This window comes from Podarcis melisellensis (assembly GCF_964234715.1).
Source record: "Podarcis melisellensis genome assembly, chromosome: 5".
NCBI lineage: Eukaryota > Metazoa > Chordata > Lepidosauria > Squamata > Lacertidae > Podarcis > Podarcis melisellensis.
Genome location: NC_138537.1, coordinates 34,617,733 through 34,644,946, shown reverse-complemented (window position 1 = coordinate 34,644,946; position 27,214 = coordinate 34,617,733). Strand labels below are relative to the sequence as shown.

The following is a 27,214-nucleotide window of genomic DNA, read 5'->3' as shown; positions in this document are numbered from 1 at the left end:
AACCTACCCCCCTAGAATTGTGTGATGAATGCGGCACTTGCAAAGAAAATAAATAAAGACTTTAGTTCCTCAAAATTCTACCTGTGCGAGTGCTCCAGGTTAAGATTACATGCAGGTCCCACTTTCCCAACATAATGGGAAATCATAATGCATAATGGGCAGATGATTTCCATTATTTCCTATGCTTTCTTTCTCCATGCTTTTTGCCTGAAACTGATGCAGCCAAACAGCAAAAGCCAAACATATGAAAAACCAATTCATTCAATCTCCCTCCCTCCATGTTTCTGCCTGAAATGGCTGTTGCCAACCAGCAAAACAGAAACAAGGAAGAAAGTGCGCAAACTCCAGCTGTTCAGATATTTGAATCAGACATTTGTGTAGCGAGGTTTAGGTATAATTCTTTGTGTTCAGATAAGTGAGATTTCAGATAACGAGCATTCCAATAGCGGGACCTGCATGTATGAACCTCAGTAGGCAGAATGTGTTGATCTATAGAGTATCAATGGCCATATATATATGTAAATAATGTACTAGACATATAATAGATGTAGCCTCTAAAGAATTTGGCAAACACAAACACAGGTGTCGTATATCAGGGATGTCCAACAGGTCGATCGCAATTTACTGGTCGATCTTCGGGTGTCCCTGGTGTCACAGGACCCTGATGTCCCCTCACAAAAAACCCCTCAACAACTTTGGCTCATCCTCCCCCCAAAAAACCTCAACAACTCTGGTCAATCCAATGAGTAGATCACTGCCAGTGGGAGTAGATTGCAGTCTCTTGGAAGTTGGACGTGCCTGTTGTATATGATACCCAGAATAAAAGTTGCAAACACTTTGACTATTTGCCAGAGACATGGAAGTGCTAGGAATACATTTGCTCACATATAGTGGGGTGGTAGGTATGTTAAGGATTATTGAAGAGATATTTAACTATGTGCTAAATATCTTATAGGATATGAAATTCAAGTCAATCCTCTAACTATACTCTTGGGGATGTTTGAAAGAAAAAGTAAGAAGAGACCATATGGTGAGAGGGTCTTGTATCATATGCTAACAGCAGCTTGGATTTCGATGTTGGAAGTATGGAGAACCTCTCAACTTCCATCATTATATACCAGTACTGTCACAATATGACCGAAGACATCAAAAATTAACACAACAAATTTACCTATTATAATTATCTTTGTGCTGGTAACATTGAGACAAAGCAGAGTTTCGTAGATTCTGTTTATACCATGGCCCATTTCACATATAATATAAGCCAAACCGTAGCTTTGTGTAAATGTGAGTTGCCTTGGTCCTACTGCTTCTGCATCATCTGGGCTAAACTCAGGTTCATTGCTCATCTCGCCCAAAGCACAATGAATAAACGAAGAAAAAACCTTGGAAACAGCTTGTAGTTTGTCTGAAATAAGACAAACCATGAGCTCAGGTTTGGATATACAGTGGTACCTCGGGTTACATATGCTTCAGGTTACAGAGGCTTCAGGTTACAGACTCCACTAACCCAGAAATAGTACCTTGGGTTAAGAACTTTGCTTCAGGATGAGAACAGAAATCGTGCTCTGGCGGCGCGGCAGCAGCGGGAGGCCCCATTAGCTAAAGTGGTGCTTCAGGTTAAGAACAGTTTCAGGTTAAGAATGGACCTCCAGAACGAATTAAGTACTTAACCCGAGGTACCACTGTAATGCTAGGCTAAACCATGGCATAGCTCTGCAGAATGCTGAAGCAGCAGGAAAGGAGTGCAGCAGCTGCAACCTTCACTTTAAGAACCTGCACATTTTCTCATCTGCACAAAGCCACGGTTGGGCCCAGCAGTATGTGTGAGCTGGGTCAATACTGGAAACTGACCAAGAAAAATTGTTACTCAACGTTTGTTAGTTGTGATGTAAAATGAAAGCGTAAACTAAAGGAAGGTAAAAGTAAAGGGACTCCTGACCATTAGGTCCAGTCATGGATGACTCTGGGGTTGTGGCGGTCATCTCGCTTTATTGGCCGAGGGAGCCAGCGTACAGCTTCCGGGTCATGTGACGAACCATAGCAGCGCACGGAAACGCTGTTTACCCTCCCGCTGGAGCAGTACCTATTTATCTACTTGCACTTTGATGTGCATTTGAACTGCTAGGTGGGCAGGAGCAGGGACTGAGCAACGAGCGCTCACCCTGTCGCGGGGATTCAAACCGCCGACCTTCTGATCGGCAAGCCCTAGGCTCTGTGGTTTAACCCACAGCACCACCCACGTCCCAAACTAAAGTAGATAGCATCAAAAACTCAGACTGACTGATCCAGTCTGGCTCAAGTTGGTTTTTTTTTACAGTGGTACCTCCGTTTACGAACTTAATCCATTCCAAAAGTCCGATCTCAAACCAAAACCCTTCATAAACCGAGGCACGCTTCTCCTAATAAGGTCTCCTGCCGCCGGTGCCCTTCCACCGTTTGGATTCCATTCTTGGACCGAGGTAAAGTTCTCAAACCAAGACACAATTTACGGTTTTGCGGAGTTTGTAAACCAAACTGTTCTTAAACCGGACTGTTCTTTAACCAAGGCACCACTGTATTTTTGCTTCTGTCATCTGCATTTGATAATTTTATGTAAATAAAAATTTGTAAACTTACAAAAGTATGGATGAATTTAAAAGAGGCAGTAAATTGTGCTGCATTTGCCATTTAACGTCAATGTGCCTTTAATTTCTTCATCCCCCATGTCTGGGGAAATAATCCTCCTTGGGAATCTAGTTTTTGTGGGCAAAATGGCAAATTGCCAGGAAGAGGCTTCTCTAGCATATTGTCATATTTGGAGTTGAACTAACTGTGATTCACACACTTGACATTTAGCATCTTGTTCCATATGGCAGCCCAAAGATGCATCGTTTAAAAAAAAGAAAGGCCAAACCAGTAGACGTTTAAAAAGTTCTACCTCAAATTTCTTAGTAATGCTGGGGGGGGGGGATCATTGGTCCCTCTGGTCTAGTGCTTGATTACCTAATTCCTCTCAAGGTGAGATGAAGTGGACATAGCTCAGCCTGGCAGGACAGCTTACTCTATGGTATTAACCCCTTCATGAATTAATTAGACTTAAGCATGCTGGTTACATGAAGCTAGTTATCCCAAACATTCATGAAGATTGTTCTCACTGCAGAGTCTATGCTCAACACAGTGATGGCAACAATGGTGATGAAGGGGGCAGGTGGAGGAGGGTGTCTTTAGGAATTGCCACAGAGACTAGTTACAGTTCAAAACAGGGTCAAGAACAGTTAACCTCACTTACTTCAGTTGATGTACACTGATTTAAGTCTTACCACTGTGTAAGGCCTGATGAATCCTGGACATTGTTAACAGAAAGTACTATGATTGCTACAATAGAGAAAACTGCCACTGAAAAAATTGTTGCAGAGCCATGTTTCATCATTCAAGCACGTATCTTGAATTGCTCATATAGAGGAGACACCATATGTTGAAAGCACATTTAAAAGCACATGACTTCACCCAAACAATCCTAGGAACCATAGTTTGTTAAGGGTGCTGGGAATTGTAGCCCTTGAAGAGCAAGCTACAGTTTGAGGGATTCTTCACTGGAAGTTCTGTGCTTTAAAGGTATGGTGTGTATACAGCCCCAGCATCTGTAGCTTAAATATGTGAATCAAATATCAGAATAATGAAACCTTTTAATGGGTAAGATTGTCAGAACAGTTGCAGCCTGCCCCCTATTTTTAATGTGCAGGATGAACAAGATACAGACAACATGAAGTACTTCTTCCCTTTGTCCCAAGGAAAGACAAGTACCCGGTACTTGTTTGCCCTTATTGTCAATCCACACCCAGACCAGGTCAGGGCTTGCATTTCTGATCTGCTTTACTCAACAAGATAAATGCCCTACTATTTTATTTCCAAACTACAGTCCCAAATGGGAACTGGTTGAGCTTTCTGATTTTAAACATTTATTATACGTTCAGTTCGTGGCAATGTCTTTATAGGTTCCATCAGTGCTAAAATAATTGCCCTCATCAGAGATGAAAAGCACATTAAACAACAGCCTTCAAAGCTGCTTTGCTGTCTGTTATCTATCTGTCTTCTGTTGGTTTCATTATTTGCTTCAATTGGAGCCATTAAGGGTTCCAAAACCACGAACAGAAGCAGAGCAAGAAGCATCATTCTACTGATGTTCATGTCAACTTATATGAGAAAGGAATAAACCAACTCTATGCAAAACACCAGGAGTACCGGAAAGTATAAGATTTTCTGAAAATGCTGAAGTTTCTGCACCAGGTTCATTAACGTGTAAGCCCGACATTTTGGATCCCCTTCAAACTGATACCAAAGTTTTCTGCTTGTTTTATGATGTGAATGCCGCATTTTGTGTCGCACCCCAAACTGAATAATTCACACAACAAACTGGAGTTATAAGTTAACACCCCAAAATCCAATATTGTCTGATCCCCTCTCAACTGATGCCAAGGTTTTGTGCTTGTTTTGTGCCATTTTGTGCAGATGCAGAAACAACACCCAGAAAATGCTTACATGCATGCAAACACCTATTCTCCTGTGCAAAACAATATAGAAGATCCCTGGAGGTGAACAGGTGAATGTATAAATCAATGCCTTAACATTTTTTATTTTTTTATTTTTTTGATGGAGGAGGAGGAAGAAGAAGAAGAAGAAGAAGAAGAAGAAGAAGAAGAAGAAGAAGAAGAAGAAGAGGAGGAGGAGGAGGAGGAGGAGGAGGAGGAAGGAGAAGAAGAATTTCATAATGCCTGTCCCCAGCCAAGATCTCTTGCTTTCATTTTGTATGCAATTGTCTTACCCTCTCCCCTCTTCCCTTTAAAGCCATCTAAATTAGTGGCTAATAATTTATTTATTTATTTATTTATTTATTTTATTTATTTATGCCCTGCCACTCTGGGCAGCTCCCAACAGAATATTAATAATAATAATAAAGCGCTAAAACATTAAAAACTTTCCTAAACAGGGGTGCCTTCAGATGTTTTCTAAAAGTCAGACAGTTGCTTATTTCCTTGACATCTGATGGGAGGGCATTCCACAGGGCAGGCACCACTACCAAGAAGGCCCTCTGCCTGGTTCCCTGTAACCTCACTTCTCGCAGGGAAGGAACCGCCAGAAGGCCCTTGGAGGGCTTTTATTACTGTGTAAGAAGGTTTACTGTTTGAGGCATTTCTTTGTTGCTGTTTGAGGAGATTTCCCTATTCTGTTCAAATAAAAATATACTTTCCCTCATATATTGAATACCAAAGAGCCTTTAAAGACCTTGTAGTGTTAATTGGCAAAAGAGAAGTATTAACAAAACTATTTTAGAATTTCTTGAAATATCACAGCCTGTACTTATTTGTATATTAAATACTTCTGCCCAGAATGCATTTTTAATGAATCCAAAATATATTGTTTTTATTATTTATTAAATATGTATACTGCCCTTCATATGAGGAAAACAGGGTGGTTCACAACATAAAATATGTATTAAATCTGCACCAATTCTGTTGCACTTCCAACAATGCATGTTCCAGCCCCCAAAATCAACTAATGTAGAGTTAAGTGCCACTGGAGTATTGTTTTAAGGTAATTCTCTTTCAGGTTCACACTAATAAACATTTTGTTTTGTCTTATCACTGATCTTTATAAGCCTCTCTCGAAACCTCCTTTGGCTGAAGAGCAAGGTAAGAGCGCTTTAAACAAAAACATGGAATTATACTCAGACACTTCTGTCTAATTATGTAATCAAATAAATTGAAGCAGTACGATTCATTAACTTAAAGCTCTTCTAGCTTATTGTTAGGAAGTATATAAAAGTATCTTATTATTTGGCAGGGGTGCCATTTAACTATAGCTGGGAGAAGCCATGGATGTCCCTGCAGTAATTATTGCTAAAAAAAATTTATGTGATGCAAGAAACAAAGCTTTCTGCTAACAATTTTTTAAAAGGTTATGATTTAAATATCAACATTTTTAACACTCCTGTAGTCATTATGAGCTATACCCCCCCAACAAATGTTCTTATTTATTTTTCAACTTAATCTTGAATATATTCAAGGCTTTGAGTTTTTCTAGGAATCTTGCTCACTCCATGGTATTCCTGTCCCAAATTAAGCTTTATATCTCATGGACTGCAAGAAGCTCAAAACCTCTCCATTCTGAAGGAAATCAGCCCTGAGTGCTCACTGGAAGGACAGATCCTGAAGCTGAGGCTCCAATACTTTGACCACCTCATGAGAAGAGAAGACTCCCTGGAAAAGACCCTGATGCTGGGAAAGATTGAGGGCACAAGAAGAAGGGGACGACAGAGGATGAGATGGTTGGATAGTGTTCTCGAAGCTACTACCATAAGTTTGACCAAACTGCGGGAGGCAGTGGAAGACAGGAGTGCCTGGCGTGCTCTGGTCCATGGGGTCACGAAGAGTCAGACATGACTAAACGACTAAACAACAACAAAATGCCACTTTCTTTCTCATCAGTTCTTACACCAGCTGCAGCCAAGGAAGTAATCCAGCCAACAAAGTAACTGCCTAGCTCTTCCTCCAACAAATAGCAGACAGTTAAAGATCTATGGTCCCTCACCCTCCAGAAAGGCTCAAAGCAATGGCTGAAATCTGAAACGGGGAACATCCCCTCCTTGGGGATATTCCCCATGTGATTTAGAATAGATGTGGGGAACCTTTGGCCCTCCCAAAGGTTGATGAACTACAACACCCATCAGCTCTAGCAAGCACACTATGGGGTGTTGGGAGTTGTGGTACAACAACTTCTAGAGGGCCAAAGGTCCCCCCCAGCCCTGATTTAGAAGCAGGGTTTCACAGGACTCTATGGGGATCCATGCTCCAGGCTTCACCCTCCAACTTATGGAGGGTGGCAGGGACTGAAACACAAGAGGGTGAAGCTTGCTACTCTTGTTCCCCCCGATCCACTCATGAGGAGCACAGTAATGGGGATTTAGAAAGCAGGATAATCTCAAGAGGTTTTATTCTTCTCCAAAATGTTGAACTCAGTTCTGTGCCTGATAACGCAGGAAGAAGCTTCGCTGATATTACACACCTTACTTCTGGGTCAAGACATTTGGATTGTTTTATCGGTAGCCATTATGTTTTTTTGGTTATGCATTTCCGTGCGCTGCTCTGGTTTCTGCTGAGTCATGCTGGCCACATGACCCAGAATGTGTACGCCGGCTCCCTCAGCCAATATAGCGAGATGAGCGCCACAACCCCAGAGTCGTCCGCGACTGGACCTAATGGTCAGGGGTCCCTTTACCTATGCAGAATGCAACTTGCAATGTTGCAGTGTAGCCACTAAACTGTTCCACATATCTTAAGACTCACTGCACAGTAATAATTGGAAGTTTATAAGGCCTGCCCTTACATCAGGGACAGAAAACCTCTGGTTCTCCAGATGTTTCTCCAGATGTTGTTGGGCTATAGCAAGCCTGGTTAATGGTCGCTGATGATGGGAGCTGCAACCCAGAAGTACCTTGAGGCCTCAGGTACCCCACCCCTGCAGAACATCTTTCTGCTATATTGAATAATGGCCGGTCTCCAACAATGGTTTCGTACAATTCTGTGAAATAAAAGTTTGGAGAATGAGAAGCTGCTGGATGAGCAGCATGTGAGCGTCACCATAGAAGTGGTGTTGTAGGACTAAGGGGAATGGATGCTGCATTTGTTTAAGTAATCGTGTTACACTTATAGTACTGAATTGTGGTTTTTGTATGTTATTATATTTTTGTTTTGTAATGTCATTATGAAATTATTATGTTATTGTTTTGCAATGTTATGAAACTGTTTTAGTAGTGTTTGAAATGTTGCAAGCCTCTTTCAGAAGTGTGTCTGTGTGTTTGTAGAGTGTGTGTGTGTGTGTGTGTGTGTGTGTAAGCATTTCTGCTTGGGGGGGGGGAACAAAACAAATAAAATGTATGAATGAGAATATGAAAGCATCTGAGCTCTGCATAGATCATATAATCCTTTAACAGCCATAGCTCACCCCAAAGAAACTTGGGAACTGCAGTTTATTAAAGGTACTGAGAGTTGTTAGAAGAATGCGCACAGATATGAGCCCATGTGAGAGCCAGAAGGGGACACACCTTCCTCTGTAGGGGATGAAAGTTTAGATTAGTGGTAAGAGAGCATTTTGCAGTTTCTGTTTCTTCTTTCTTTAGTTTATTGCTTTACTGTATTTCTTGCAGATTAGTTTGTACTTTTTATTGTATCGTGATGAACTACAACACCCTCACAGAGAACCTTCACAGAGTGAGAATCCCTAGCACCCTTAAACTATGATTCCCAGGATTCTTTGGGGAAAGCCATGCCTTTTAAAGTGGCGTAACATGCTTTAAATATGTGATGTGGATGTGACCTGTCAGTTATTTCACAGCTGGAAGGCAAGCAAAACCTGTGCTTTTCTCTTCCGTCCAATATTTCCAGTGAAATGTTTTCTATTCCCCATTTACCTTAAAGAAACCCCACAATTTTGTGTCTGTAAAACAGAGACCAGAGGCACAAGGAAAGATAATCGTATTCTCTGCTTGATTTTCCAAAAAAGAAGTATTAAAAGAAAGTATTTTTCTTGCATTTTTTTTAAAAAACCTCAAGCTTCTACATTAGAACTGATGTAGCTAAATGTGAGGGGGAAGTGGGTGGCGCTGTGGGTAAAACAGTGCCTAGGACTTGCCGATCGCATGGTCGGTGGTTCGAATCCCCGCGGCGGGGTGAGCTCCCGTCTTTCGGTCCCAGCTCCTGCCTACCTAGCAGTTCAAAAGCACCCCTAAGTGCAAGTAGATAAATAGGTACCGCTTTATAGCGGGAAGGTAAACGGCGTTTTCATGTGCTGCGCTGGTGCAGGCTCGCCAGAGCAGCTTCATCACGCTGGCCACGTGACCCGGAAGTGTCTCCGGACAGCGCTGGCCCCGGCCTCTTAAGTGAGATGGGCGCACAACCCTAGAGTCGGATACGACTGGCCTGTGCGGGCAGGGGTACCTTTACCTTTACCTTAGCTAAATGTGAGGGTGGTGGAGGGGGAAGTTGTAAAGGCCTGACAAACACATTCATCTATTTATTTTGCAACATATTAAATTGTGTCAGTGAAGTGAGAAGTAATGGCATCCACCCACACCAGCCCTTCAATGCTTGGTTCATTACCTATGGCTACTTTTATTGAGCTAGCCAACAACAATAATAATCTTCTGCATTAAATGGTCCATCTAGAAATGGCCGAAGGGGAGAGGCTGCAATTTCATGAAAATAATAAAGTCCTAACCAAATTTACCAATTATCCATCTTTCTGTTGGATGTGAAGACAAGGTCAATAATACACTTGAGGGTATACCTTAAGTGTACTTTATCTATTTTTACAAATGCCATATATTTTATAAAGTCTTGTTTCTATTGTGCCTCTTTTTTTACTTCTTTTTTTCTTTTGCTGAGGTACCAATATCTGTTAAAAGAAATATGAAATCTTCCTTTGTGGAAAATATACTAAGCTTAAGTGGCTGAAGGAGCCCATGGCTTCAAATGCTGCAGACAAGCCACCATTTTTCATGGTGGGTTCATGCATCCCTTAACTGCCATAGGAAGTTTCACCTCAAGCAATTTTTGAAGCAAATTTGGATGTTCTAACATAGACAAACATTCCGAGAAATTTTAAGAGAAAGTGGTGCTGTGGGTTAAACCACAGAGCCTAGGACTTGCCGATCAGAAGGTTGGCAGTTCGAATCCCCATGACAGGGTGAACTCCCGTTGCTCGGTCCCTGCTCCTGCCAACCTAGCAGTTCGAAAGCACATCAAAGTGCAAGTAGATAAATAGGTACCGCTCTGGCGGGAAGGTAAACGGTGTTTCCGTGTGCTGCTCTGGTTTGCCAGAAGCAGCTTAGTCATGCTGGCCACATGACCCAGAAGCTGTACGCCGGCTCCCTCGAGCAATAAAGCGAGATGAGCGCCACAACCCCAGAGTCGGTCACGACTAGACCTAAGGGTCAGATGTCCCTTTACCTTTACTTAACATGGACAAACAATCTGAGAAATTTTAAGAGAAACAAAATAGGTTTCAGAAATCAGTAAAAATGGGGGAGGGGGGAGGGAGAGAAAAATTCGGGAAAGTTGAAAACTTTCAAGATGCCTTACAAAAAAGCTCATTGGTCATCTAGCTCACAATTGCCAACAGAGTTTTCCAGGGTTTCATCCAACCGGATTTTCTTCCAGCCATATCTGGAGTGCTGGGGAACTTGAGATCTTGTGTTCTTCTGCTGAGCTATAACCCGTTAGTATTGGACTACTATGTCTGAAGAAAACTTACTGCATAAAGAGCACTTTCTTATTTTTTCTGTGCATAAATTCTTTATATTTTTGTGGTAAGGAAGACTCAACTAAAAAAATCACTCTTTAGAATTTTGCTAGTCAGCCAAACTAGGTAGTTTGACAAGTTAAGTGATGCAACTCAACCACAGATGAAATGGACTGGCCAGCATGCAGCTTGCAGTGAACTACGTAACTGGGAAATAATGGGATGGTATCCACAGAGTTATAACCAATTAGATGAATGCAATTACGATTTAATGAGGTATTCTTTCACATTTAAGAATCCATATTAGGTTTGCAATGTGGTCACTTAGGAAAGCCAATGATCATGTAATGCCCCCTTTGAGCATGATTTATGCCACATATCTGCTTCACAAAATTGTGGAAGTCAGGCTTTCATCTCTAGGATGTTATTTAGCATCTTAAAGATGATAAAGTCCCTGGAGTATAAAATGTGTCTACAATTATGTAATATTTGGGCTGCCTCTTCAGTTGTTGTTTTTTATTTAAAAAACACAAAAGTCTAGGAACAGAACACTGTTAAGGGAGAAGCATGTTGTAATTGACCCATTTTTGTGAAATCAAACTGAATACTGCTATAATCAGATTTATTTGTTTGAATCCATTAAATTATAAACCTTTCCATATGTCTGTACTGTATGAAGGATAGGGATAGCAACTCATCTTAGTGGCCTTCTTTTCCATCAATTTCTACATTGGCAGTGCCTTTCCCATCCATATTTTTTCAGCCAAGTCCATGACACTGCAGATAATGCAATGTGTATGGACCCTGGGAGCAACTGAGTGCCTTTGAAAAACTGGGAAGCTGGAATGCACAAATGGTAACAGAAGACCCATTGGGGAAACACTGACATATGCTCATGAAGGAACATGCAACAACTAACCTTGGGGTTTCAGATTTCTGTGACACCAAAATTTGACGCACACGCCTCTTGCCTTCCATTCGACACAATAGTTGTGGCACCTCCAAGACTCCATGCCCAGTGCAACCAGACCGGTTGTGCCACCCTAAATCTGTCACTGAACTAACCATCCTGCTACATTTTGTTTCTGTGTTGCTGCATCAACCTGCAAAGCTATTTTACTCATTGCCAACTATTTTGTGCAAATCAATACCTTAAATCATAGTGCATTGTGTGATTCAAGTATATGAGGAAATTTTCTTTCTTTCTTTCTTTCTTTCTTTCTTTCTTTCTTTCTTTCTTTCTTTCTTTCTTTCTTGTCCACTGCAGTAACCTTTGTGGCACACAATGGTCTCCAGTAAAGTTCCCCGAAGGGTCAGTTCTTTGAACACACGTAAAATATTAATTCATGAGTATATGTGTAGCGAAGCTGGTAACAGGAGAGGGTGATTTAAATCAGGAAAATGTCACAGGAAAGGGTTGAAGCTCCTTTCCCAGTGTTACCAGCCTCATCTGAGCCACAGGACTACTTGGGTTTTTCTCAAAACAAACTAAAACATGCAGGAATGTCTGTTCAAAAATACCACCTCTTGCCTTACGATGTAATTAGATGATCATGTTTGCAACTTCTGTTAGATACATGTTTGCAACTTCTGTAAAACATGGTGTGATTTCCATGGTGCTGTAAGCTCTGAAGAATCTGTGGCTTCCATGGCCAACATACTTTCAGTAATCTATCTTGCAGTAATCTACCTTACTCAAAGTATAGACAGCTCTAGTTCTTAATTTGTGTATTTTGTTTTAGAGACTGATTGTAAAATGAAACAATATTAATAACAGGAATATTGCCGTGAAATTGAAGTCCATGCTTTTGATAGGCCTGCGACCACAAGAACATTTTGCAATTACTAAGTGCTACCAGCAACAGAGCTAAATTCTGTTATTTCTGCATCTTAAAACTACTGCTTCCCCTCCCCTCTAATCCCTAGTATAGGAACTTGGGGAAACACCCGTAGTAAGCTCAGTAGAGCAATATGAAGAGATGGAGCACACTGCTTGACTTTTGGATCAAGGATTTCTATCCTGATTAATATGGAAAGGTCAGTCTTAATTTAAACCTCGGCAAACCGCACATGAGCCTTCTGTCAATGAACTGCATTTCATAGCAACCCCAAAATAATCTTATTTGCATAGCCAGGAGGATAGCTGATATCATTTTAGGCGTTCCGAGGTCAAGTGTGCTCAGGTTGCAGACCAAAGCAGAAGCTTAACAGGCCATTTGTTCATAAAGGAATACTAACATTTACTAATGCTGCTTGGCGTATCTTAAGAATTCTCTTTATTTCTACATGTTGAAGATATTAAAGAGGTCAGAACTTCAGGAAAAGCTAGACAAAAAAAACCCAATTTGATAGGCAGCTGAAGTAAAGGGTTTAATTTACAGAGATAGATCAAGCTTGTTCCATCAAAATACAGAGTTTAGGGAATAGTAGCAAAGCGTAAGTGTCCAAATGCATTGTTTGGAGTTATACCAACAAGGATTTATAGTAGGGATGATAAGATCATGAAACTAAAACAATCAGATTTTTTTAAAAAAAAAATTTATGTGGGTGGGGAATACTGTAATAAGAGCTGAGGTTTTTGATTTTATTTTAAGCCAATTCAGTTTACTGCTCCTTTAAAAGCTTGGGCACAACTAAGCCAAAGTTAAGCAGTTCAAAAATGGATTTCAGTGGCAGAATTAAGCATGCACAGACCAGTGAATGAGAGTTTAAAGTGGCTAGTTTTGCCTGGATGGTGTCTTTTATTCTAATCAGACTTTGATTTTATATATAAACTTCCTATGTATTATGCACACCCATAACAATATGCAGGAGTCAACAAACAAGCAAATATAAACAAAAAAGCAAAATGATAGACTTCAGTCTAAGGAATTGTAACAGGTCTGCCAAATTCTACAAAGATTCTACAGAAACTCATTTATTGCAAGAGCCCTCCACTCTTTCCCTTTAGTGATATTGCCCAGTATATCAGAATTACATTATTTCCTACCGTGATTCATTAAACTGATGTATCAGTTCACTGGAATGAAGTTTTAGTATATCCTAGATATCCTTCCCACATAACCAAACCTTAACCCTCTCCATCCCAGAGTAGAGTAAGAAAGAGATGGATGAAAAAGAAGAAGCAGACAAGACAATTCTTCCCTGGGTCATGCTCCTCAGGTGGAAAGACCTGGAAGCTTCTTCACCCTTTGCCTGCTCTCCAGTCTCCAGGTGCTAGGAGAACCCACCGGAGTCTTTTCCAACATTGGAAAGAGATACTGAAGGGTATAATAAAGTAAAAGGAGAAGTGAATGCAGCAATGGGACAGCTTAGATGCTTGGTTTAAAATTAGATACCTAAAAAAACATTTTTAGTAAGTTGCTGACAAGTAATTCACTAATTAATTTTTTTTATCTTCAAGCATAATATCTAACACAACTGCAGAAATACGCATAGGCTGCCAACATTTTTGCTCCTGGATTCCACACCTGCAAGCACCCTTAGGGCACAAGCACAGTCTTTCTAGAAGCCTACTGATCACAAGTCAGATGTAAGTCCATTTTCAACATCTGCTTCAGAACGTCACAACACAGCTCAAGCCACCTCTCTCAGGTATGGTTCATTTATAATAATCTTCTACACTCCGGTTTCAATATTTCAGGGAAACAAAAGTTCAAAATAAAGATCCAGGCAACACATGAAGATATTATTAGTCTTTTCCCACATTTAATATATTAATGTCTTCTCCTTTTGGGGGTCAATACAGTGGTACCTCTGGTTATGAACTTAATTCGTTCCGGAGGTCTGTTCTTAACCTGTTCTTAACCTGAGGTACCACTTTAGCTAATGGGGCTTCCCGCTGCCACCACACCGCTGGCATGCGATTTCTGTTCTCATCCTGAGGTAAAGTTCTTAACCCGAGGTACTACTTCCGGGTTAGCAGAGTCTGTAACCCGAGGTGTTTGTAACCTGAAGTACCATTGTATTCTCAATTAGAAACAGGTAGTTGCTTTATACAGAGCCATACCAGTTGTCCACCGAGCTGAGTTCTGCATCAGGAGTAATGGATACGATTCTCTTCCATTGTTGTTGGGACCACAAATGCCATCATTCCTAAATATTGTCAATGTTGGCTGGGGCTGAAGGGGGTTCAGCAAAATCTGAAGGGTGCTCCATTGGCCACACCTGGTTTACACTGTTTCGCAGCAACTCTCTAGAGTTTCAGACAGGAGTCCAGCACTGTCTGGAGATAGCAGGGACTGAACTGGAGACCATCTGCATGCAAATCATCTGCTCTGGGACTGAGCTATGGGCCTTTCAAGGAAAAAACAGTCTTGCATAGGATTTTGTGGCAGTTGTCCCCCACCCATATCTCAAGCTTTGTCTATTTTTACTTTAGAAGAGGAGTGGCAGTTGAATTTCCAAGCCTCACCGCAAAGGTGGCACAAGGGCCAATAAAGTAAGCCACATCTGTGAACAAGTATCAACTTTAAAGGACGCTCAACTTTTCCCTAAATGCTCCCCGAGAAAATTTATAGAGACTAAGGTAATTTAAAATTAAGCTGGAGAGGGCTCAGCAATTGCAATCTCTATGTGAGGAAGCATTTGTGCCAAAGGCCACAGGCCAGACTTATGCTCAATAAGTCAATATGGAGAAGAGCTATACTTAGTAGGATTACACATGCGAAAAGGCAGGCTGTAACCAATTCTCTGAGCAAGAGACCTAGCATTTAGGAATCATGACAACCTATTTTGAAACAGCAGTTTTACCTCTCAATCATCACACAGCAAGTAATAGAAACCACAGCTGAGATCTCTCGGCTTTTAAATAGCTCATTGATTTTGGATTGAATCCATTCACAGCACTGTGCTTGAACCTCATTTTGTAATTAACTACAAACTGGGATGGATACTTTCAATCAAAGCCTGTGTGGCTTTCAGCACGCCACTGCAAATCAGCATTGCTAATCAAACCTTCCCCTGTGTATCCCAGACATTTTTCTGAAGTAGTTTGTACGAGCATAATCGAGATGAGGTTACCTGCCTCTGTATAAACCTTTAAGATCACTTAGATTATCTGACAAAATTCTACTCATGGAACTGCACCCTACCGAATATCACAGGAAGGTGACCCCCAAAATGGATATTTTCTGCTTTTCCTCCTTTATTATGGAATGCTCTCCACCCTGCTGTACGTAAAACAGCTTCAGATGTATTGTAAAAACTTATTTTGTCTAGGCTTTCCTTGATTCATAAGAACAAACCCTGCTTATGTCTGAATCCACTTGATCCTTTTCACATGTAGTGCTAGTAAGCCAGGTGTCCCCCCCCCCATCTTATATTTGTGCATCTGGTTCTTCCTGCCTAAGTGTAGTATCTTACATTTGTCCCCACTGAAATTCATTTTGTTAGTTTGGGCCCAGTTCTCCAATGTGTTAAGGTCATCTTGAATCGAATCATGATTCTGTCTTTTCTGGCATTAGCAATCCCTCCCAGTTTGGTGTCATCTGTGGTTCTGATGAACATCCCCCTTAATTCCTTCATCCAAGTTGTTTATAAAAACACTGAATAACAATGGGCCCAGAACAGAACCCTTTGGCACCCCACTTGTCCATTTTCCCCAGGATGATGAGAAACCATTAGTTTTCCCCCAAATAATTCTGGGAAACATTTGTTAAGGGTGTTGAGCTTTGATAGGAGACCCCTATTCCCCTCACAGAGCTACAATTCTCCGAGTTCCCTGTGAAAAGGGCTTGATTGTTAAACCAAAGTGCTGTGAATATGTGGTCAGTGGAAAAACCACTTAGCTAGACCATGCCTGGGGAAGCAGAAATAGTGTTGACAAAATTGCTTTTAAAACTAAGAAACATTCAGCAATTATAATGTTTGTGGTAAGGGACAGCCATCATATGCTGTGGGCTCACGATATCAGTACATAGCAATTCTAGTAGAAGGATATTGTGTGGGGTGGAATACAATGTGATCTACTGAAGAGGCAGCAGGGAATCTCTGGTTACTCATACTTTTGCTTTTTTAATATATTGATTTATTTTCCTACCTGACAAGTCTGTTTATGCCGTGAACTACAACATCTCAGCCTTCTGAATAGAGGCATGCCTGTTTGCTGGCACTCATTTGAAGTCATGGCTGGCCAATGACAGACTGGGATACTGTCAGGAATCATTCACCGGTGGAATTCCTTCAATTGTTAGAGTGAAGTGTGCATTCACACACAGACACACACTCCATCTGCTCCTCTTGGTGCAATCTGGAGGACTGTGTGGAGGAATCAGAACAATATGAAGCACTAGCAAGCAGTGCCAACAATTCATTTCCTTGCTTGTCAGAGAAATGACAAGGATTCTGTGACAGGGCTACATCGCTCTTTACTCCACCAAATAGGAAAGAAGAAAAATCCAGAATTATAAGTAGGGTCTGGCTTAGGCTTGCAAGAAGCTCAGAAATTGTTTCAGGCATTGTGTGTTTCATACCATACCAGTTCAATCATCATCACTAGGAAGCTTATAATTCCTCTGTCCTTTAAGAACAAATGAACCAGAAGAGAAATGCTCCAAATCAAATCAAAATCCAATTTGTCTCAAACAGTTGAGTTTAAAACAAACCATTTCTTCACATCCCCTAATACCTGTTAATTCACCAACTGAAGCCTGGGATAGGTTTCAAAGAACCATGTCCTGCATATCCCTAGAGAAAACGGCAGCAGAATGAATAAATTACCAGTATTTGGATTCTCATTACCTTAAATTACCCTCAGCGTAAAAATGACAGGAGTAGAGCCAGCTCCCTCTTTCTCTCTCTCTCGTTTTGCACGCAGCACCTGTTACCACTTTATTCAAAGCGTTTGGAGGGGAGACTTCTCTTTAGTTTCTGTGAGCGGCAAAGCTTTACTCTCACACTTACAAATTGTTTGTTTCAATGGGAAGAAATATCAACGGTGTAAGTGTGAGAGTAAAGCTTTGCCGCTCACATGTGTGCCATTTGAAACCATCAAGAATAGAAATTTACTTTGTTCTTGGGAATTTCCCTCAGGAGGGAAGACAGCAAGCGGGACTGAGGGGCATGTTTCAGTCAGGTGCCGCCCGTGAGGCTGGTGCAGTGTCGCCCAATGCTGCCCTAACCCTAACCTTGGAAGTCCGTTCGACTTCCAAAATGTTCAGAAACCAAAGCGCAACTTCTGATTGGCTGCAGGAAGCTCCAAAGAACGTTCGCAAACCACTCACTTCCGGGTTTGCTGGAGCCAAAACGTCCAAGTACCAAGGTGTCCGGGATCCAAGATATGACTGTACAAGAAAAGCCGCATTCATTCTACACAGCTAAGGCACAATTGCTCTTAAAGGAGCAGAAGGCTTTTCAGCTGAAGAGGAGGCGGAAAGAGCAGTTCATAAATGCCCTGTATCAAACAAGTAGTGGCAAATAAGTAGCAGCAGCAGCAGCAGTAGTAATAATAATAATAATAATAAACCACAAATTATTATAAGGAAGAGTCCTTCCCTTCATAAATCCTCCTATCCAAGGCAATCAGGCAAGTGAGTGGAAACTAGAGGGGACTCCCAAACTGAATAAATGAAATAGCATCCCTTAAGCAAAAAGGAATACAGGTTCTTCTTTCGACTCGAGTTCTGACAATATTAACATGCACCTCTGGCATTGTGAAGTGGTGCCACTTATAGGAGCAGGACTTCCCAGTGAAAATCTATGTTTCCCATTAAAGACTTTAAAGAAACTTGGAATCAGAGTTTTCTCTTCTTTTTAAAAAAACAGCACCACTTGTCACATTTCAGCTCTTCCCTTGACAATTGAGCCTCCCGGTCTGCTCCTGCCTCTTCATTGCAGATGAGAAGCATCGGAATTTAGGACAAATTTCACCAGCCTTTCCTGCTGCTGTTCCCACCCCACCCCCCTCCTTTGTGACTTGGTGACTGGAAGGGAAGAAGGGGAGGGAAACTGGGAGCAGAGAAGGATGGGGGGCTGGCAATGAGCCATCGCAAGCTGAGCTGAAAGCTGAAAGCTCACAGGGTGGTTTTGCTCACCTTGCAATGACTTGGAGTTTCTGAACTGGGGGAATACTGTATTTTTTATTATTATTAAGAAAAAACCTGCAAGATAGGCTGCCGTTGCTAGTAATATACAACTGCTGTTTCAAAGATATTGATAACAAACCCAAATAGATGAGAGGAATGTTGTTGCTGACATAAGTCCTCTTGCCTGTATCAAGAGGTGTACATTAGCAAGCAGCACACCCTTCACTGTTAAAGGCAGTTGACACAGCAACTAGTAAAAGCAAGTCAAAACTAAAAATATTTTTAGAATGCAACTGATTTATTAAGTGTGTGTCCCAGCAATGGTTTGCTAATATTGCAAATCTTTTTATTAAAACAGAGAATTCGGCGGCAGCACTAAGCCTAACCACATGTATGAAATGGGCAGGGTGCCAAGAACAACAATATCTATGTGCAGATGTGATGAATTTAATGTAGCCTTATATACTAATCATTATATGCGAATCTGGCAGCTGTTAAAATTATCCCATTTCAGCCCTAATGGCAAGACTATTGAAATAACCTCCAAAATATAGCTTAAAAACTAAGTCCTTATAGGTGAAAGTATTAAAAAAGGTGTTTGTAAGTCCGTGTTTTTCTAAGAAAAGTATTATGTCAAACTATTTTAATAGAGGTCGGCTGGCAATTGCACTTTCCTTTAAGGTTTTTAAGCCGGTACCCAAGTCTTTCAATTAACACTCTTACAGCACAGTCCTTAGAGCACTACCTTTCATTCACTTCAGCAGGACAGAAGAGTATTGCAAGAATCAACCTATTGGTCCACCGCGATTAATTACACAGGATTGAGCCATCCCACAGAGAGGAGGATATCCATTTCTTTGTTTATTTAAAATGGAATTCTCAAGATGCTGAGCACAGTGCAGATTGGATTCAAAAGCAGCAGCCAAATTAAGCCAAGGTTATGCACCAGTGGAAATCCCAATGTCAAATTAATGCTTGCCTTCAGAATTCTGTAATCTTGGGCAATGTTTCAGCTTTATTTTTGGATGCACACCGTGCAGGCTTAGCTATCTTACACAGGGCAGATTGTTCTGACCATTTAACCCATTGAGAGATTTCATTATTTGGCTCTTTAGCCAGCTCATTTAATCTCCTTGCGCTTGAGAATGTACACACAATACATTTAAAGCACAAAGGATCCTGGGAACTGTAGCTCGCCCTTAAGAAACTACAGTTCCTGTGCTCCTTTGGGAGAAGTCACATGCTTTAAATGTATGGTGTGTACACAGCCCAAGGAAGCTAATGCACCAAGGACACAAAACACAAGTTGCCAAGAGCACACAGTTCATCGCTAAAGGAACTGTCACTTTCCAAATCATTAAAAAAATAAATCAAGGAGCTGCCTCTGTCCAAAGATATTCTGGCCTGGGCTTTGTTGGACTGACATCAAATGGGTAGGAAGTATCCACTGAAACTATCATATTCCCTTTGGCACCCAGTGGTTGTGTCTTCCTGTTGCAGATCTCTTGTCATGTCTTTGGATGAGCCAGTCCCACTGCCTGAATATCAAAGGGAGGGACACTCTCGCTTGACCAGATCAGACCAGGCTTGCCTGTTGGACAACAGGGCTTTGTTGGTGCTTGTATTTAAATTCACAGTCATGCTTTTTAAGATGGTCTTTGGGGTACTAAGATTATTGGAGTTTTGAAGGCAGGGTTAGAGAACCACTATCCACGGGCCAAATTCTGCCTGCCAGGCCTCTCCACTCATCCCACAGGGCCATTTCCCCTAAACTACAAAATCATATGTGGCATCAGGTGTGGGGCAGGTACTGAGCTCCTGGCTGCATTTTAGGAAACGGTGATTTTTAATTCTTGAATGGTGCATTGGGCAGGACAGAAAATCTCTATATAAAGAAATAAATCTACCAGGCTGCATTTTATAAAGTGATATATTATCCAACTGAACACCATAAAACAACACTGAACAAATTTGGCAGGTTTTGTTTCGTTTTTAAAAAGTGCTGCAGTAGGACATTACTTTTAATGAGAATATTTGTATCTATAGAATGTTAGACGCCAAAAAGAAAAGAAAGAAATCAAAGAGTGGCTCATTTGTTGCTGAAAATATTGCATATTGTTCCGATTTTGAATTGACTGATTTGATATTCAGCCCATTCTTCAATGGTTCCAAGCAGCAGAAGACGAATGAAAAAAGTGAATGAAGCTTATGTCCTCTGACCAGTCTGAGGCATGCAGCCTTTAATGTTTTATAATGATACCATGCAACAATAAACCAAACTCAATGCAGGGAAAACTATTTCAGGATAAAAAAAATCCGAAAGGCGCCCCTGCTTGAGCAACAGAATGTTTATACAGTGTCATCTGAAGAAAAGATTTAGAGAGCCTATTGAAACCTCACACAAACCCAAACGAACAAATGAGCCTTTGAGGCTTTTAAGAGGCCAAAGCTGAAAATTCTGGCATGTTCTCACCTAAGGTGGACAAAGCAAGTTTATAACCACTCACAATACAATAATTTAGGTAGCCATTTCTGGAAAACACTTGTAAATCCAAGCTACTTTGAAATGTCTAATGACTGATTTCACTCAGTCAAGCAATAAAGCGGCTTGGCTGACCTCAGGGCCTGACAGGTTAATCTATTCTGACCTTTGCTTTATTCTATAATGATGCTGAAAGATCACTTGAATAACTCACTGTCATTCAACAATGGCTCCATATTTCCCCTTCGGCACAGCAGAGGGCTCAAATGTGACTTGGTGCCAGATTTTCAAAACCGTGTGGGATACTAAGGCCTTTTCCTTCAAGACTGTGAAATAGAACAAATTGCTCCCCCACCCTTTCTCCTGTCACAGTATCCAACAGCAAAAGCACATTTCTGCCATCCAAATAGAAATTCCATTATAAAATATACTATTAACGCTGGAGAAAAACAGGACAGAGGGAGCTGTTGCCTCAATCATGTCCGTCTTCCTTACATAGCTTCACACCAGCATTTCTTAATTTCCAGTATTGGTAAGGAAATATTAGAACACATATTTGCGCAAATCGGGCTGGGGGGAGGGGAGGTGAACAATGATGCCCTATTAGTTTATGTAGAAAAAGAGGTGTATAAATCCAATTTTTTAAAAAAAAATGGCTAAAATGAACACTATATATATATATATATATATATATATATATATATATATATATATATAAAACCATCATTAAAAACCAAGATAACACAAACAAAACATTTAAAAACAAAATACTTAAAACTATTATCATGCGTCTGGATAGGCTTGATGAAACAGACATTATTTTAGCTCATCAGGTACCCAAAACAGTAAAGTGAAGGTGTGTGCCTAATGTCAATAGGCAATGAGAACGAGAGCACATTAAAAGGGATGACTCCTTGAAAGTGGTTCTCTAAGATCCTGCTTCCCACGCCTCCTGTTTTGGGCAGATTGGTGCAGCTCATATCTGGATGCACTTCTGTCCAAAAATCAACAGACCGGCATGTGTCATAATACCAGCACTTGCAATAATTTGGTTTGGTTTAGTGAAGTTAACTGAAGCAGTTGATAAATCTTGGAACTGCACCTGAAAAAAGTTTCCATAACTGCCAGGTAAACTGAATGGGAATTAAGTTCCTGGCACCACCCTCGTATTCACCACAACTTTCCTCTACCACCTTCTATTTCTATAAGGTATACTGCCCTGAGCCAGGTTTCTGGTAGACTCCCATTGGTTCTGGTAGACTCCCAATGGTTCTGCTACCACTACAGATACTATGTACCTGAATATCTTCCCACCGCAATTGTAGCCAGCCAGGAGGCATGTGCGCACGGTATAACATTACTATATTATTATCATATCATATCATATCATCATATCATCATATCATATTATAACAATATATTAAAGTAGAAATAATAAAAGGTTTTACAGTGGTACCTTGATTCTCAAATGCCAAAAACCTGGAAGTAAGTGTTTTAGTTTTTGAATGCTTTTCAGAAGCTGAACAGCTGGTGCGGCTGTCGACTATTGTTTCTGGGGCGCCTGCACCAAACAGAAGCTGCACCTTGGTTTTAAACATTCACAAGTCAAACGGACTTCCAGAACGGATTAAGTTTGGTGCTTTTGTTTTTGCTATTTATTTTGCATTTTTGAGGCTTTTTTGGTTAATTTGTTTTTGTGATTGTGTGGAACCCAGTTCAGCTACTGATTGATTGATTGTGTGACTGCGGAAATGGATAAAAGCCCCCCATCCAAACAGCGGCGTAGCGTGGGTTATCAGCACCCGGGGCAAGGCAAGTAATTTGCGCCCCCTAACCCGGGGCAAGGCAAGTAATTTGCGCCCCCTAACCCGGAGCAAGGCAAGTACAGTAATTTACTCTCCCAAGCAGCAGCAGCGAGGCTTCTCTTTCCCCCGCGCTCTGCCGGAGCTGCCTCTTTTCTTTCCTTTTTTCCCTTTCTCCAAGGCTTTTCGCTTTCTCTCCTTAATTGATTCCCCCTCCACACCGCGGCGTTTCCTGGCTGCTTCCCCCCCCTTCCCCCCCTCTCCTCGCTCTGCTTGCCTTGCCCTGCCCTGCCTGAGGGCGCCCTGAGGAGACTCCGCTCTCCTTTTTGACCAGGCGAGGTGGGAAAAAGGGGGAAAAGTCTCTTCCCACCCCCTCGCCAGACTCCCTGCTCGGCTCGGCTCAAATTACCATAAAGCTCCTCTCCCTCCGCTTCGCCAAGCTGTCAAAGCCCGGCAGCAGCGGCAACGGCAGCAGCAGGCGCAGCCAGACCCCCGCCAGCCAGCCCGCCCGCCCGGCTTCCTCTCCTTTTTTTGCCCGCAACAGAAGGCTTCGCTCTCCCCCTTCCGCGACCTCCTCGCCAAGCCGAGCGAGCGCGGGCTCCCTAACGTGTGGATTTTAGTAGGGGCAGAGAGCTGCTAGTGCAAGTGCGCCCCCCGCCCATGTTGCGCCCGGTGCGGCCGGCACCCCTGGCACCCCCCACGCTACGCCACTGCATCCAAACAATGACTATCATCTACAATACTGCCTTATTTATTTTATAGTACAGTACATTGATTATTGCTTTTATTTCATGGACCAATGGTCTCGTTAGATAGTAAAATTCATGTTAAATTTCTCTTTTAGGGGTTGTTATTAAAAGTTTGGAATGGATTAATCCATTTTGCATTACTTTCTATGGGCAAGTGTGCCTTGGTTTTGGAACGCTTTGGTTTTAGAACGGACTTCCGGAACAGATTAAGTTTGAGAACCAAGGTACCACTGTATTATCACTCAGAGTACAGAAACATATGGCTTTAGTTTTGCACTTTCTTCTTAGTTACTTTGGTTCATATAAACAATGACTAAGAACAATGCTGACCCTACTCTATCCAGCTAACCTTGCCACCGTCCAAACACAATCTTTCCCCAACCCCAATGGCTCATAACTCTCAACTGACCCTCTCAACTGTCTCCCACCAGTATTCAAACTCCTTTTCAAAATTTCACCCATTTGCCACTCATGTCTAACATCCCAAGGACACACACTCTTTGCAACCACTTACCCCAATTCACATACCTTGGTTCTTGAATTTTGCAAGAATGTTTTGGAAGTCCGTTCAACTTCCGAAACATTTGAAAACCAAGGTGCAGCTTCCGATTGGCTGCAGGAGATTCCTGCACTCAAGCAGAAGCCACGTTGGACATTCGGTTTCCGAAAAATGTTCAAAAACTGGAACACTTACTTCTGGGTTTTTGGCGTTCGGGAGCCAAAACATACGAGTACCAAGGCATTCAAGAACCAAGCTATGACTGTATTATACTTACCTACATTTAACACATATTACTCTGATATTAGTTATTATATAGACACAGCACCACGGTGTTGCTTTCATACCCTGATTGTAAGCTTCCTAGAAACATGTGGCTGCCTGACTAGATGGTCCATCGGTCGAGCCAGCAAGCATGTTCTTATGCATTTATTGGCACAGAGAAGAAGTTGTTTCACAGTTTTCTTAATATTCCTACCTTGAAAAGCTGTGATGTGACCGACAATCATATATTTCAGTTCAAAATTTAGAGTCTGGATGTTCTCCATCCTTTCTCTCCGAACTGCTGCTTGATAGCTTTCTTCCATCTTTCTAGTGCAACATGTTTGCACTTTGTGCTGGCAGATCTGTAAGTTGGAATCTGTTGCAAGAAAAGAATAAATTAAAAACAAACATCCTCAGTGAGAACATCAACAAACAGCGCCAAAGATATTTCTAACAAGCAAAGTGATGCAGCTCATAAGAAGTAAAATGTCCAGCCTTTCTGTACACTTCAAGGGCTCAGCGTCTGACTGCATCAACTAAATTAAGGAAACGCCATCATATCCAGGATTACATGTGCTGCAGCCTCTGTTCAAAAAGGAGCCTAATTCAGGCACATCATTTGTGGGTGCATCCCAACAACCTGTTGATCAAGCATCCATCCTGCTTTGCTTGCAGTAAGATTAGATTACTTTGGCAATTCAATGAGCTTTCATTGTGGTTTGCTTGGAGGTGTGGAGGCTAGATGGTGCTGTATCAAGAAACTGTTATTCCACACTTTGTTGGGATGCTACTGAATCCCTCCTGAAAATAGCAAGCATCCTGAAGCTCCCTGTGTGTCCTCTTTACTATCAAGGCAAAAGCAATAGTCCTTTGAGCTGTGTATTCAATTGGTCTGCAACATGTGTTGAGTGTGTGCATGTGAGTTGTACACATAATTTCAGGCCTGGTGAACTCAGCCTCTGTTGACTTTCGTATGCACTGAAATTAACCCAATTTCCATGGCTTTAGGAATGCCTTTGAAGATACAGGAGTTGAGAATTTTTTGAAAAGCAACTGTAATCAACAAATTACACTAGTAGGATTACAAAACGTTTTGTAAGGAGAAATATATGAAGTGTTACAAAGCAGGAAAAAATAGAGATATTGGTTATGAGTTTGAAATGCAACAGGGCAGATAAGAAATGCATGCTAAGAGATTAGATTGGAAATTTTTCAGACAGGATTGATAGAAGTCAAAAAAATTGAATAAGATGTAAAAGTATGTTTAATTACTGTTGAAAATGATATGTTAAAAAACTAATTAGATGATAGATAGATAGATAAATAGATAGAAAGACAGATACAGGAGTTGTGAACTGCCCTACAGAAGGGGTGAATGGACAGAATGAGCTGCCTGCCCCTTAGTACCAGTGGCGTAGCACAGCAAGGCAAGTAATTTGCACCCCCTAACCCGTGGATTTGCACCTCCTAACCCATGGATTTGCACCCCCTAACCCCAAGATGTTGCGCCCGGTGCTGCCGGCCCCCCTGCACCCCCCACGCTATGCCACTGCTTAGTACAGTGGCACAATAACCTCCACACAGCCAAAATGTGCTACAGTCAAGTCAAGGACTGCCACTTTTGCAGAAACACCAGAGGCTGCATCTGCATGTTTGAGAAGAATGGGATCAGCTCACTAGTTTCACCTGAATACTTAGCCCCACATCTTACAAATATGTATACCTGGGAGCTGTTCAGTCTTTTTGTTCTTCTTCAAAACAGAAGCCTAGGAAGAAATCCTACCAACAATTGCTGCATTTTAGAGCCTAGTTCTTTTTCTGCCCAGTGGTACCAACTTGAATAAAATATTGGTGGGGGGGCATATCAGCCCAACTCTGCATAATTGATCACAAGACATGATGCGCACACACCATTTGAATGGCAATGCCCATAAAAAAATTTTTTGGGGGGTCAACTATTTTATTGGGGGGCAAAGGGACCTCAGCAACTAGGACTTGGCTCCTAGGTTTCTATCTATGTTACTTTTTTCATAAGTGAAGTTATTAGCTTGACAACAGAGGCCTATTTCTGCCACAGAATCTTAAATCCATATCCACATATGATATGAGCAGGGTTAATGATATATATTTTTATTTTCCTGCTTCAGAAATCACTATATGTCCCCGGTTAAAAGCTTATATTCAAACCCCCTGTCTATGCCCATTCTATAATTTTGGCTTGGGATTTCTGCAGGTGTTATTACCTACAAATCATACACTGGGTTTGATGAAAATATTTATCTTCAGGAAAATGATTCATCTTCATAGCAAAACAGAAGAAACAGCCACAGAGACCTTAGCAGCCATTGGTGGCCAAGATTCTTTGCCCCATTAGTTTTCTGAACAAACAGACAGACGGTTGAAGAGAATGTCTGCAGATCCAGGGCCAAAAAGCTGCAAAGATTGTTCCTAAACAGAAACAGCACAAATCCTCTGAAAGCCAAAGGAACACCATGCAGAACACAAAGTATTTAAAGCAAAACATAAAGCAAGTCGCAGTCTCACTAGGAAGCCTTTATGTTGGTATGAGCATCATACTGTGAGCTCAGAAATTTCATTTTTCTCAATACTAGCTTTGGGATGGAATCTTTTAATTACCAAAAAAAGAAACCCACACCACCCTAATCTAGGTTTTGGTACTCAACTTTGGCTGCTGAGAATAGTTAATGCAGCTTTGTACAGTCCCAAAATCTTAAATAACTCTAAAGAGAGCATTAAAAAAAAATCACGCTAGCTGATCTTAATGCAAAGCATATCCCCATCAAATAGGCATGGGGGGGGGGGAGTAAGAGCTCAAACAGTGTGGCAACTTAAGGGCACACTGCATTGCAGCACCAGAGAAATGCGTACCAGATTTCAGAGGGTGCATCTGCATGCCAGCTTCCCAGGCTGATGGGTCAGTGCCATTTAATGACCCGCCTTCTTGCAGATGCCCCCTTTATGGGGCCCAATGAAACTATCCAAACAGCAGTCCTGCTAACCTGAAGAAGAAACTTGACAATAGTAATCTTCCCTCAGGCAGACACTCATTTCATGAGGCAACGGATTCCACACAGAATCTCAAAACACACAACGAT

General features: G+C 41.5%; 1 protein-coding gene across 2 annotated transcripts in view; it reads right to left on the bottom strand.

Moving 5' to 3' along the window:
* The window catches only part of LOC309369532 (glypican-5-like), a 384,544-nt gene that overhangs the window by 321,200 nt on the left and 36,130 nt on the right, over positions 1–27,214 (bottom strand). For both annotated transcript variants that reach the window (XM_081910420.1, XM_081910421.1), the window contains exon 2: positions 24,313–24,474. In XM_081910420.1, coding sequence (XP_081766546.1) covers positions 24,313–24,474 — 162 coding nt within the window. The remainder of the gene's footprint in view (positions 1–24,312; positions 24,475–27,214) is intronic.